The sequence below is a fragment of the Mustelus asterias genome, chromosome 5, assembly GCF_964213995.1.
Source record: "Mustelus asterias chromosome 5, sMusAst1.hap1.1, whole genome shotgun sequence".
In the NCBI taxonomy this organism is placed as follows: domain Eukaryota; kingdom Metazoa; phylum Chordata; class Chondrichthyes; order Carcharhiniformes; family Triakidae; genus Mustelus; species Mustelus asterias.
The window spans coordinates 55,261,004-55,274,400 of record NC_135805.1 but is presented as its reverse complement, the minus strand read 5'-3'; the positions used below and the strand labels follow the sequence as shown (position 1 = coordinate 55,274,400).

Below are 13,397 nucleotides of genomic sequence, written 5' to 3'. Positions count from 1 at the left end.
TGCACTTACAGACTTTATCCTTGTTAGTTTCTCAATAGAGCAATGATTAAACATGCAGAAGGATATGGTATCATTTGTATTTTATAATTCGTACAAGATCACTAATCTGATGACTAAGTACCCTTACTCCAATAAGTTAACTGTCAGAACGCACAGCCACCTGCCTGAATTCCCAGGATTGGCGGAAAGTAGTAGTGGAAAATGAGAGCATAAGACAGGAACATGGTGATTAGCACTGTTGCCTCGCAGCACCAGGGATCTGGGTTCAATAACTGGTTTAGGTCACTATCTGTGTGGAGTCTGCATGTTCTCCCAGTGTTGATGTAAGCCTACTTGTGACACTAATAAATAAACTTAAAAAACATAGATCTTATCAGACTTGAGCTCCCCAGGTTTGTTAGCCCCTTGGACTTCTTCCAGTCAATGACAAGCCATCGAGAGAAAAGTGTACCCAAAGTAATACTAATTGAGTTCTAAAGGATGATCTGCACCATTGTGAAGAGCTATATATTGGTATTTTGCATGACACTGCCTCGGTGCTCTGTTAAAGATAAAAGGGAAGGGAAAAAGAGCAAGTCTTTTTCTGCAGCTGTCTAATGACATCCACATCGTGTGTATCGTCTCAGGCAGTTGAGATGGAAATTATATGAAGAATATAACCTGTTTTATTTTTATTCGTTCGTTAGATGTGGGTGTCACAGGCTGGGCCAGGATTTATTGCCCATCCCTAATTGCCCTTGAACTGAGTGGCTTGCTGGGCCATTTTAGATGGCAGTTGAGAGTCAGTGCACTTCTGGCTCTGATGTCACATGTAGGCCAGAGCAGGTAAGGGTGGTAGATTTCCTTCCCTAAAGGACATTAGTGAACTAGATGGGTTTTTCCGACATGGTTTCATGGTCATCAGCAGATTCTTAATTCCAGATATTTTTTATTGAATTCAAATTCAATGGTTGGATTTGAACCTAGGTCCCCAGAACATTAGCTGAGTTTCTGGATTAATAGTCGAGTGATAAAATTACTGGCCATTGCCTCCCCTAGTATGGCTGCAGATGTAATCTGTATGCTGCTTGTCTGTTCATGATTCTTGACGATTCAGAGGAAATGTTTCTCTAATATTGGGGACGTTCCTGTATTAGCTCCAGTTAGTTTGCATCAGATGTTATTTTCAGTTTAAATTATGATGCTATCATGCAATTTGCCATTGAGGCAAAGACTGGAACTGTTGGCCTTGATGGCAAATTGCACTATATATATTTTTTTAAAACAGTCAGTCTAGCACAGAAGTAGACCGTTCAGCCGATCAAGTCCATGCCAGCTTTTGGTAGAGAAATCCAATCAGATGCATTCTAATCGTAGCCCTACAAATGTATTTCCCTCAAGTACCTAACCAATTTTCTTTATAAATGATTGTCTCCTTCAGCTTCACTTGCATCCTCCAAATAAAGGTTGTTGCTTGGGTACCCAGTTATGCCTACCATTTGTGGGATATATTGAACATACATTATTGCTGTCCTACCCTGGCAGGGGGAGGGGGTTGCCTCCCTTATCCCATTTTTTTTCAGTATTGTCAGGGGGCTGAAACTTCTCTCTCTTTATGTGTTCATAGGTTATATATTAAAATCATTTTTTTTAAAAAGCTGGACTAAGGCTTAAACTGACAGAAGTCATGACACACTCTGACTTTCACACAATTTTTAGCAAAATAGCAGCAATATCGCCAAAGAGGTGCTAATCCCCAGGACTTGGTGCAAGGCCTTTTTACATTTCTAATGCTCGGCCCCTGGCAATGGAGACATCGTCTGCAAGGACAAAAGGATCAGGAAACCTCTGTTGAACTTAATAAAGGTTAAAACATTAACCATCTCCAGACTGGTCCAGAAATTTTGCCTTGCATCTATTTCCGTTTCCCATCGCACCTTTGTCATATAGGTGAAAAGGACACTCTGTTGCATCCCTCCTCTCCTGTTTGTTTGCAAATAAATTGCCCTCTATTCAGGTTTGCTGTGGGCTTTATTAGTGAATTGGATCGCACTAAAACTGAGGGGTTTTGGAAATACACCACCCCATATAAATGCGAAAATCAAAAACCCCTTCTGTTTATGGACAGGTGGTAAGAGGAGAATTCAAGGGTTTTCAAAAAAATTAAACGCCTTCCTATCTGTAACAATACATTGACTTTATTGGCGCTGCCTCCAGTTCTGGAAGATTTAATTCACTTAGTTTCCATTTTTTTACTCTTATCTTGCCTTCATCTGGTCCATCTGACTTCTCTTCCTCAACTTCTCTGCCTCTGTTTCTGTTAAGTTATCTTCTCATGTTTGCTACTAAACCACGGGCTCCCACTGACTCAATTGCACTTCCTCCACCTTGCTTTCTGTAAGGACTTTACCTTCGTTGCATCTGTTCTGATGATGCATCCTTCCACACCAGCACTTCCTTTTTGTTTAACTGAGTATTCCTACCTAGCAAGAACCCTCCAACATCTCCAATCCATTTAATGCACCTTTGCTATCACCCCTTCCTCTCCATGAATGCTCCTTGTCCTTGCTTCCATTCCAGCATGATACAACTAGCAAAAACATCTTCCCTTATATTCTGTTCAGACTGTTCTCTAGTCCACTTCTTAGTCACCTTAACACCCCTCCCATTCCCTACACCACCTTTCCATGCAAGCACAGAAGATGCAACACCTGCTCTTTCACCTCCTCCCTTCTCGCTGTCCATTGTCCAAACACTCCTTCCAAATGAAAGTGGTTTACTTGTACTCTTTGAATTTAGTATACTGTATTTGCTGCTCATGATGTGTTGGGGGTGCCAAATGCAGATTGCGTGACTGTTTTGCAGAATATTTTCACTCCGTCTTTAAGTATGATTGCACGCTTTGCAGTTGCTTGTCATTTTAATGCTCCACATTACTCACATGCTGACATCTATGTCCATTGCCTACTACACTATTCCAGTGGACCTCAATGCAAGCTTGAGGGACAGGGCCTTATCTTCTGCCTTGACACTACAACCTTCTGGATTCGGAGTTCTTCAACTTTAGATCATAACTTCTTGCTTCCACCTTGTAATTTGCATTTTTATTTTGTTTTGTTGGATTGGTCTTGTCTTATTTCTTTATCCCCATGTTGAATTCAGATCATTTTTTATGTAGCAATTCATGCATCATTTGGACATCAACATTGTTTCTTTAATATTTCCATTGCTGCTGCCTTTGGCTGTTGCATTGTGAAATCTTTTATTTAATCTTCCCTGATCTCTTATCACAGACCTTTCCTATTAATTTGATTTTATTCATTCGTGGGGCATGGGCGTTGCTGGCTGGCCAGCATTTATTGCCCATCTCTAGTTGCCCGAGGGCAGTTGATAGTTAACCACATTGCTGTGGTTCTGGAGTCGCATGTAGTCCAGAACAGGTAAGGACGGCAGATTTCCTTCCCCAATGGATATTAGGGAAATGTGGCTTTCGTTTCATGGGGATTCTTTGCAGGAAATCTTTGCCTTTTTAAGAAAATTGCACATTGGTTTTTGCATGACCTTTTTCTGTCATCTTTTTTAATCCTGCCTCATTTTGAAGTGGAGCCCACCCCCCCCCCTCTCCTGTTTCAGACCTGGATGGTTCGCAACGTCTAACAAAATGTGTGTTCAGGGGAGAGACAAAAAATATTCAATCAAAACTTATTTCTGTGCGGTGAAGTTCTTGCAGAAATAAATTTAGATAGGGTTTTAAAATGATGAGTGGGAGATTCAGCAGTAAGGGAAATGCCGAGATTGTAGGACAGAATAATGTTTTGGGTACAAAGAAACAGTGATTCAGAGAACTTACTCAGACATTAGTGACTAAGATGACATTCGGGGAAAATTAGAAGAAAACCCAAAAGTGAAGGCGCTATATCTGTTCAGGGCTTTCTGAATTAAATAGCTGAGATATTTGTGCAGATGGAAATAAAGGGAATTGACCTAACGGGCATTACAGAAGCATGTTTGCAGTATGATCAAGCTTGGTTTGTAACTGTTCCCAGAGAAAAGGTGGTTGAGAAGCCCTAAAGGAAGAGATGAAGATGGTGGAGAGAAAGGACTTTAGCTTAGAAAATCAAGATATAGAATTAGTTTGGAGCAAAGAAACAATGGCAGAAAACTGGTGGCCATGGTCTAAAAGCTTCGTAGTGGCAACTATAGAATCAGGTACAGGAATTAGGAGTGCATGTAACGAGTAATACAGTAGACATAGGAAACTTTAATATACACTAGACAAAAGTAATGTAGAAGATTTCTGGACTGCATTCAAAATAGTTTTTTATATCTTTATGTTGAGGAAGTGTCTCACGAACTTGATCGAGTTTTTTCTTTGAGGAAGTGACGAAGATGATTGAGGATAGGGTAGTGGATGTTGTCTACATGGACTTCAGTAAGGCCTTTGACAAGGTCCCTCGTGGCAGACTGGTGCAGAAGGTGAAGTCGCATGGGATCAGAGACGAGCTGGAAAGATGGATACAGAACTGGCTCGGTCATAGAAGACAGAGGGTAGCAGTGGAAGGGTGTGTTTCTGAATGGAGGGTTGTGACGAGTGGCGTTCCTCAAGGATCAGTGCTGGGACCTTTGCTGTTTGTAATGTATATAAATGATTTGGAGGAAAATGTAACTGGTTTGATTAGTAAGTTTGCGGACGACACAAAGATTTGGTGGATTTGCGGATAGTGATGAGGACCGTCGGAGGATGCAGCAGAATATGGATCGGTTGGAGACTTGGGTGGAGAAATGGCAGATGGAGTTTAATCCGGACAAATGTGAGGTAATGCATTTTGGAAGGTCTAATGCAGATAGAAAATATACAGTAAATGGCAGAACACTTCAGAGTACTGATAGGCAGAGGGATCTGGATGTACAGGTACACAAGTCACTCGCTGAAAATGACAATGCAGGTAGAGAAGATCGTCAAGAAGGCATACTTGCCTTCATTGGCCGGGACATTGAGTTTAAAAATTGGCAAGTATGTTGCAGCTTTATAGAACCTTAGTTCTATAGAACACTTGGAATATAGCGTTCAATTCTGGTTGCCACACTACCAGGAGGATGTGGAGGCTTTGGAGAAGGTGTAGAAAAGATTTACCAGGTTGTTGCCTGGTATGGAGGGCATTAGGTATGAGGAGAGGTTGGAGAAACTTGGTTTGTTCTCACTGGAACGACGGAGGTTGAGGGCAACCTGATAGAAGTCTACAAGATTGAGAGGCATGGACAGAGTGGATAGTCCGAAGCTTTTTCCCAGGGTGGAAGAGTCAATTACTAGGGGGCATAGGTTTAAGGTGAGAGGGGCAAGGTTTAAAGGAGATGTACAAGGCAAGTTTTTTTTACACCGAGGGTGGTGGGTGCCTGGAACTCGCTGCCGGGGGAAGTAGAGGAAGCAGATACGATAGTGACTTTTAACGGGCGTCTTGACAAATACATGACTAGGGTGGGAATGGAGGGATATGGTCCCTGGAAAGGTAGGAGATTTTAGTTCAGTCGGGCAGCATGGTCGGTGGAGGTGTCGGGGGTCAAAGGGCCTGTTCCTGTGCTGTAATTTTCTTTGTTCTTTGAAACAACAAGGGAATGCGTGTGACAGGATTAATTTAGAACCTTGCAGTAAAAGAGCCTTTAGAAAAGAGTGATCAAATTTTCTATTGGGTTTGCAAGTGATTTAGTTAAATACAAAAGTGGAGTTTTAAATCCAAACAAAGTGAATTGTACAGTATAAGGAGTGAAATGTCTAAAGTAGATTTGAGAAATTAGATTAAAGACATGATTATAGATAAGGAATGGCAAACATGTTTAGAGTTAATTCATTATTTATAACAAATGTACACATTTTTATAATATTTATAACAAATGGGCAGCACTGTGGTTAGCACTGCTGCCTCACAGTGCCAAGGACCTGGGTTCAATTCCCAGTTGGGGCACTGTCTGTGTGGAGTTTGCACATTCTCCCCATGTCTATGTGGGTTTCCTCCCACAGTCTGAAAGATATGCTGGTTAGGTGCATTGACCCGAACAGGCGCCGGAGTGTGGCGACTAGGGGAATTTCGCAGTAACTTCACTGCAGTGTTAATGTAAGCCTTACTTGTGACTAATAAATTAACTTTAACTTCTCTCTTGGAACATATAAGAACTCGAAGCAGGAGTAGGCAAATCAGCCCCTCGAGCCTGCTCCACCATTCAATACGATCGTAGCTGATCTTATCTCGGCCTCGGCTCCACTTTCCTGGAATAAAAACCCTTAGGATAAGTGGGCCAACCATAGCTAACAAAATTCAAGATAGCATTAGATTAAAGGAGAGATTTATAATGTTGCAAAGGATAATGAAGGAATTGATGAGGAAAGAGAAGGGAGAACATAGGAGTAAATTAGCAAGAAACACAAAAACTGATTGTAAAAGCTTCTAGAGGTATTTAAAAAGAAATTGGAGAAAGTAAATATGGATTCATTAGAGGCAGGATGAGAAATAATATTGGAGAATAAGGAAATGGGAAACTAATTTAACATGATCAGTCTTTGATGGAGCAGACCCAAACCATTCCAGATGTAGAGAGCAACAAAGGTTTAGAAGCCAATAAATCCCTGGGCTTAATGATCAGCATTTTGGGTTTTCAAAGTTGTTACAGAGATGGGATTGATTTTGCTCCTCCAGAATTTCCTAGATTCTAGAATGAGGAATTCCCCAGACAAAACTAGAGGTCAATTAGCCTGCTGTGGATGGTAGATTTCAGGGATGTATTAAGGTCATTTAGAAAATAATCAGATGGTTGGGTAGAATCAGCAGTGATTCATGAAATGGCATTTTTTTCAGGTTGTAACTGGCGAGGTGGATAAAAGAGAACTGGTGGATGTAGTGTATTTGGATTTCTAAAAGGCAATCAATAAGATGTCACCCCAGAGGTTATTGCACAAAATTAGGACTCGTGGGATAGGAGTAATAAAATGGATTGAGAATTGGTTAACTGACCCAAAATGATCATAAGTGGTTCATTTTCTGGATGGCAAACTGTAGTTAACGATACCAAGTTTGGACTTAGTTTTTTTACATTTGAAATGGAGCTGAGGAGACCAAGTGTAATGTGTCCACATTTGCTGACAGTATTGCTGGGGACTGATGACTTTTTTTTAAAAATCTGAATTTCCAGTGACTGACTAAAATGAATTGCATGATAAGATTTCAAGTTCTGTGATTTCTATAGTAACAAACCAAAAGTAACTTTGACTAAACAACTTATTGGGCAATTAGTCCTCTAAACGACCAAAAAGAGAGCTGCCCATTAACGTTTTTACATGACCAAAAATTCCATACTACAGTAATGCTTAATTGTGCGTTCTCTGCAGAATTGCTGTTTTTACAGGAACCAGTCCAGCATCACTCCCAGCTTCCAAACGGTTTAATCACCTACTAGCCCTTTCTGGGTAGTTTTAAATTTCAAGCATGTATTGAAACAAAATGATCTTACAAACTTCACATACTAAACAATATAAAGTTATGTGGGAAAGTAAACTGAGAATATTGTGAACAGGCTGCAAAAGGATATGGGCGTTAAGTACATGGTTGATGGATTGTTATGTGGAGAAATTGTTATCCGCTTGGTTAAAAATAGAAAAGCAAGAAAACTTAATGGTCAGAGAAGAGAAATGTTTGTATTCAGAAGGACATGTGTGCTCTCATATAGGAATCTCGGTTCACAAGTGGGTATAGCAAATAATTAGGAAAATTTAATGTTATGTTGACCTTAATTACAAAAAGGTTGAAGTTTGAATGAAGAGGAGTTACTGCAACGATATCGATTCTTGGTGAGACCACATAAAGCTAATGCAACAAACGTTCACTAAATTGATTATTGCAATAAGGGAGTAGCTATACTATGCAGCAGATTGGGCTTATGTTCCCTAGAGTTAAAAGAATAAGAGGTAATTTTATATTTTAAAATTCTTAAGAGGGACTGACAGCGTAGATTTTGGGAGAAGGTTTCCCCTGGCTCAATGGTCTTACACTGGGGTGGGGAGGTCACAGTCTGAGGATAATTTTGAATCATCTACCCTACAGAGCTGTGGATGTTCAGTTATTGAATAGATTCAATACTTGAAAAGATAGATTTTTGGATAGTAAATAAATCAAGGGATTTAAAGGTAGTGTTGGCAGGTGTTGCTGAGGTCAAAGGTCAGCCGTGATCTTGCTGAATGGTAGAGCAGGCTCAAAGGGCCAAATGGCCTATTCCCACTTCTATTTCTTTTCATTATAATTAAGGTTAAGATTAATGTGCCAAGCAACAAGAGTGAATGTAAACTTTTTGATTTGTTTTATAAACAGATTAAAGACAGATTGAAAATACATTTCAAGAAAGATACAATGAGAAATTTGTCCCCTAAATTTTCAGAAAAATGAATTCATGTTTGAGCTGAATATACATTGAAATTGAATGGATGTTCTGAAATTTGCTACGTTTAGTGGTTTGGAGGACCCTTGTGTCAAACGTGTCCAAAAGGGATTAATTAGTTGTGATTAAAGGGGTAGAAAGGTTGCAATAGTAATTAATACATCATGCAATGAAAAATAATGGATCAATCCACGTATGGAGCTATCAAATAGAAGCTTATAGCATCAATACTACAGCAAGGCAATGACCAAGTGGTATACTATTCCAGTACTGGTATTCCAGTATTCCAGTACTTATAGTACTGGTACCATTCCAGAAACTCAGTTGATGTTCTGGGGACCTGGGTTCAAATCCCGCCATGGCAGATTGTGGAATTTTAATTCATCTGGAATTAAAAATCTACTGATGACCATGAAACCATTGTTGATTGTTGGAAAAACCCATCTGCTTCACTAATATCCTTTAGGCAAGGAAATCTGTCATCCTCACCTGGTCTGGCCTACATGTGATTCCAGAGCCGCAACAATGTGACTTTCAACTGCCCTGGAGAAACTGGGGATGGGCAATAAATGCTGGCCAGCCAGCAACGCCCATGTCCCACAAATTAATTTTTAAAAATTGCAAATGGAAAGTCTTGCAAGTAGGAATAGGCCATTCAACTAGATCATGGCTTATTTTCTTCCTTGATGCCATTTGCCTGCACTCTGCTATCCCCATATCCCTTGATATCTTTAATATCTATCAATCTCTGTATTGAATATATGCAATTGCCGAGTTTTCACAGGTCATGGAGTAGAAAATTCCAAAGATTCACTACCCTCTGAAGAAATTTCTCCTACTCTCAACCCTAAATGGCCTACCCCTTATTGAGACTGTCCCTGGTTCTAAGCACTCCCAGCCAAGGGAAATGTTCTTCCTGTATTTACCCTGTTGAGTCCTGAAAGAATTAGATTTGCTTCAATGAGATCACCTCTCATTCTTCTAAACTTGAGAGAATATAGGCCCAGTAGGACCCTCCTACCTTCCCAGGGATCAGTCTGGTGTGCCTTTTGTTGCACACTTTCTTTATAGCAAGTATATCTTTCTTTGGATAAGACGACCAAAACTGTACACACTGTTCCAGGTGCGGTCTCACCAAGGCTCTAGGCAGTTGTAGCAAGACTTTACTTGTACCGAAACCCTCTTCCCATAAAGACCAACATGTCGTTTGCTTTCATAATTGCTTGTGTTGTGAAGTTTAGTTTGTAAAGTTGTAAAGAATTGTAAAAATGCTAGGGAAAGAAAACAGTGCATGATCCCTTTTAAAAGCTGGCTTTGAGTTCAGTGCTTGGATGCACAGTGTACACAGACTAAGTTGCAACATTTGTTTCGACAACCAAGAATCAGTTGCCTTGGTAACAGGCTTTTGCATTTTAATCCTATTAGTTTAAAAAAAGACAATCGCCTATTAAGAGCCTATCAGATTTGAATTTGCTGTTGTTGACAATCTCTGACCAATCGTGGTGTAAGAAAATTGCGAGGTCATCACAAGTATAAAGGCCAGAACAACAGCCATCTTGGGAATATCTCTAGAGCCAAAGCCATGGCATGGCAACTGAAGCAGTTAAGGGCACCTGAAGCAGTTAAGGGCAGTTAGATCAACTGAAACAGTTAGTTCCTAACTCTGCCAGCTTCAGATATGTCTTAAGAGAACTCACCATTTATCCAGCGAAAAGTGCCAACTTAGACAGCGCTTACAGACACAACTACAAAAGAATTCCAATTTTTTTCCAAGCCATCAGGCCTGGTTGTATATATTTGAGAGTGACTAAGATTCTGTTATTACTGTTTTAGTACTGAATGGTCCTTTTATTTGAACAGCATTTCAGTCGAACCATCCTTTTAATTAAAATGTTCCTTGTTTATTTAAAGTTCCCGGTTGGTTAAATAAATGACTTGTTAATTATTTACACAGTGAGTGTCAGGTCTTTCTGTTTATGAACCTCTAAATGTTAATGGAGAACAGTTAACATCTTCCCAAACACTTTCTTTTACCAGATTATGAAGCGAGGTAAAGGGGATTAACCTCTGCGTCATATCACTTGCTGCGCCTGCATGTTGGCTTTCAGTAACCAAAGGAGAAAATGCTGGAAAATCTCAGCAGGTCTGGCAGCATCTGTAAGGAGAGGAAAGAGCTGTTGTTTGAAGTCCAGATGACCTTTTGTCTGGGCTCAAAGTCAGCTCTTTTCTCCTTACAGATGCTGCCAGACCTGCTGAGATTTTCCAGCATTTTCTCTTGGTTTCAGATTCTAGCATCTGCAGTAATTTGCTTTTATTATTGTTAGCTTTCAGTGACTTATGAACAAGGGCGACCAGGTTCCTTTGGGCATCAATACTTCCCAATTTCTTATCTGTTTTAGAAACACTCCATTTGTTTTTTTTTACCAAACTGGACAACTTCATGTTTTTCCACATTATATTCCTTCTGCCCTGATTTGTGCCTGGCATCTTGGCAGTAAATATATTAGGTGGGTAGATGGGCAGAGTAAGATGAGAAATATTGTGTGCAAGAAGTGATCAGACATCCTGACTGAAATTGTATAATCATTATGTTGAACAGAAGAAACCTGTCCACCAGAAAATTATGTAGAATATATTCTGAAACATACTGATGCAATTTAACTTGTTTGGATGATACTGTGCAATAGTTAAATTTACTGGTCACGCCAGGGTAGGTAGGAAAGTAAGTTATCAAAAGGAGGTAAAGAGGGATACACATGAGTTAAGTGAGTGGGCATAAAATTGGTAAGTGGAGTATACTGTGGGAAATTCTGAGCCTGTCCACTTTGGCAGGAAGAATAGAATAACCGTTATACTATTTAAATGGAGGCAGATTGAGGAACTTGATGGTGTAGAGGGATTTGGGTGTCCTAGTACTTAAATCACAAAATGTTAATATGTAGGTACAACTGGTGATTAGGAAAGCAAATGGAATGTTGGCGTTTATTGCTAAGAGAATGGTAAATAAAAGGAGGGAAAATTTCCTGTAGCTATACCAGGCCTTGGTGAGACCTCATCTGGAATATTGTGTACTGTCTTGGTTTCCTTATTTGAAAAATGATACGTGTTAGATACAGTTCAGAAATGGTTTACTTGATTCATTCCTAGGATGAAGAGCTTACCTTGTAGGTTAAATAGGTTGGGGCCTATACACATTTTAGTTTTAAAAGAATGAGATGTGATCTTAATGAAACATTTAAGATCCTGAGATGACTTGATAGAGTGGATACCAGAAGAATGTTTCCTTTTTTTGGTAAACTGGAACTAGGGAACACAGTTTAAAAATAAGAGATCTTCCTTTTCAGATGGACATGAGGGGGAAAAATATTTGAGTTTCATTAGTCCATGAAATTCTCTTCCCCAGAAAGCAGTGGAGTCTGGGTCATTGAATTTATTCAAGGTTGAGTTGGAATGACTTTTGATAGACAAAAGTGGCAGAGGTTATGGGAGGCAGACAGGAAAGTGAAGTTGAGACCACAGCCAGATCAACTGTGATCTTATAAAATGGCGGAGCAAGATTGAAGAGCCAAAAGGCACACTGCTCCTAAATTTTATATTCCTATTAAAGCTGCGATGACTTCCAATATGAAGGGTGGTGAATTAACACGTGACTTTTGTACCAGCAAAGCAACAATAAAATTTAAGATGCCACCCAGTGGAAGTTTGCTGAAATGAAATTGAGATTTTTTTTTGGCATGGTTTAAAACAGTCATTTTTGCTTCTGACTGACTCCTTGGCTTGAAAATGGGAGTTGTTTACAAGTCTGATATTGAACAGTAGTTATTAAGTGAATCGTATGGGCCAATTAATTCTTGTTAAATACTAAGCTTGCTACAGTATGTTCCTTCCCCAGATTTTGTGACAATTTCTTTTGTGCAATTTTTTTCCCTTGCTCCTGATCAGTATAATCTGCTGCCTCTCATAAAAACATTGTTAGCAAAATTGGCTGTCAAATAAAGTCATTTGAAAAAGTATTATGGATAAATCTCAAGGTAGAATCCATATAATCTGAGTGCAAATAGAACATACTGGTATTTTTGAAGTCCTATTCACATGGCTGCATTTTAATTCTTGCAGGTTATGATATGTCTACGTTTATTAGACGATACAGCAGATATTTAAATGAAAAGGCATATTCCTACAGACAGATGGCATTTGACTTTGCGAGAGTGAAGAAAGGGTAAGTTTGAAATCATTTTTGAATCTCAGTTGTGCCGTTAAAAGTACGGTACAATGGTGGCCTCCGACAACTGCACGCTTAAGACTTTTGTAATAGTTAGATTTATTGCTTCCCAGTCTTTTTGTGAAAACAGTTTATAACAGTTCGTACTTGATTAGAAAAGTTAACTTTAGGATTGTAAATCAAATGTTCATTGAAACTAGGTTTGATTCTGTTGATTTCTCAGCAGATATGTAATGCTGCTTGTATGTTACGAGCTGATGAACCGTCTAATTGTCATGTCATGGGTTTGTAGCACACGTTAGAAGTTAGATGTCACATTTCATAGCAAGACATTTGTGCAAGAGTTAATATGGATGTTTAAAAGCTCTAAATTCATGCTTCATTGCATTTTCATTATGATGCACTGTATATTCTGATGCCTTGTCAAAGGCCATTTCTAAAGCTTTTAAATATTTGTATTTTTAAAATATCTATCATTTTGATATTTTTCAACCGTTTTCAAAAATTCCTTTTGTATTATACAAATGTGCTGCTTTGTTAATGGGGTGCTGTCAGCATGCAGATTGCTCTTCACAAATTAGTGGAATTTTGTATAATGGCTTCCTTCTGTCATTCGTTAGGAGTAGCTGCTGTTTAAGCATGTGATGAAAATTGTAACCAGCATTAAACTCATGCACTGGATCATGGGTTTTTGACAAACTTGACCTGAGTTAAATAAATTTACCTTCAGGTCTTGTGCTTCACAAAACAATACCCTCAGCTTAAATGTCTCAAC

The 13,397-nt window shown here is 39.3% G+C and overlaps 1 protein-coding gene across 4 annotated transcripts in view; it reads left to right on the top strand.

Annotated features, from left to right (window-relative positions):
• snap91a (synaptosome associated protein 91a) overlaps nt 1-13,397 on the top strand; it is a 195,346-nt gene that overhangs the window by 89,915 nt on the left and 92,034 nt on the right. For all 4 annotated transcript variants that reach the window (XM_078212609.1, XM_078212607.1, XM_078212608.1 and 1 more), the window contains one exon: nt 12,517-12,619. In XM_078212609.1, the coding sequence (XP_078068735.1) occupies nt 12,517-12,619 (103 nt within the window). The remainder of the gene's footprint in view (nt 1-12,516; nt 12,620-13,397) is intronic.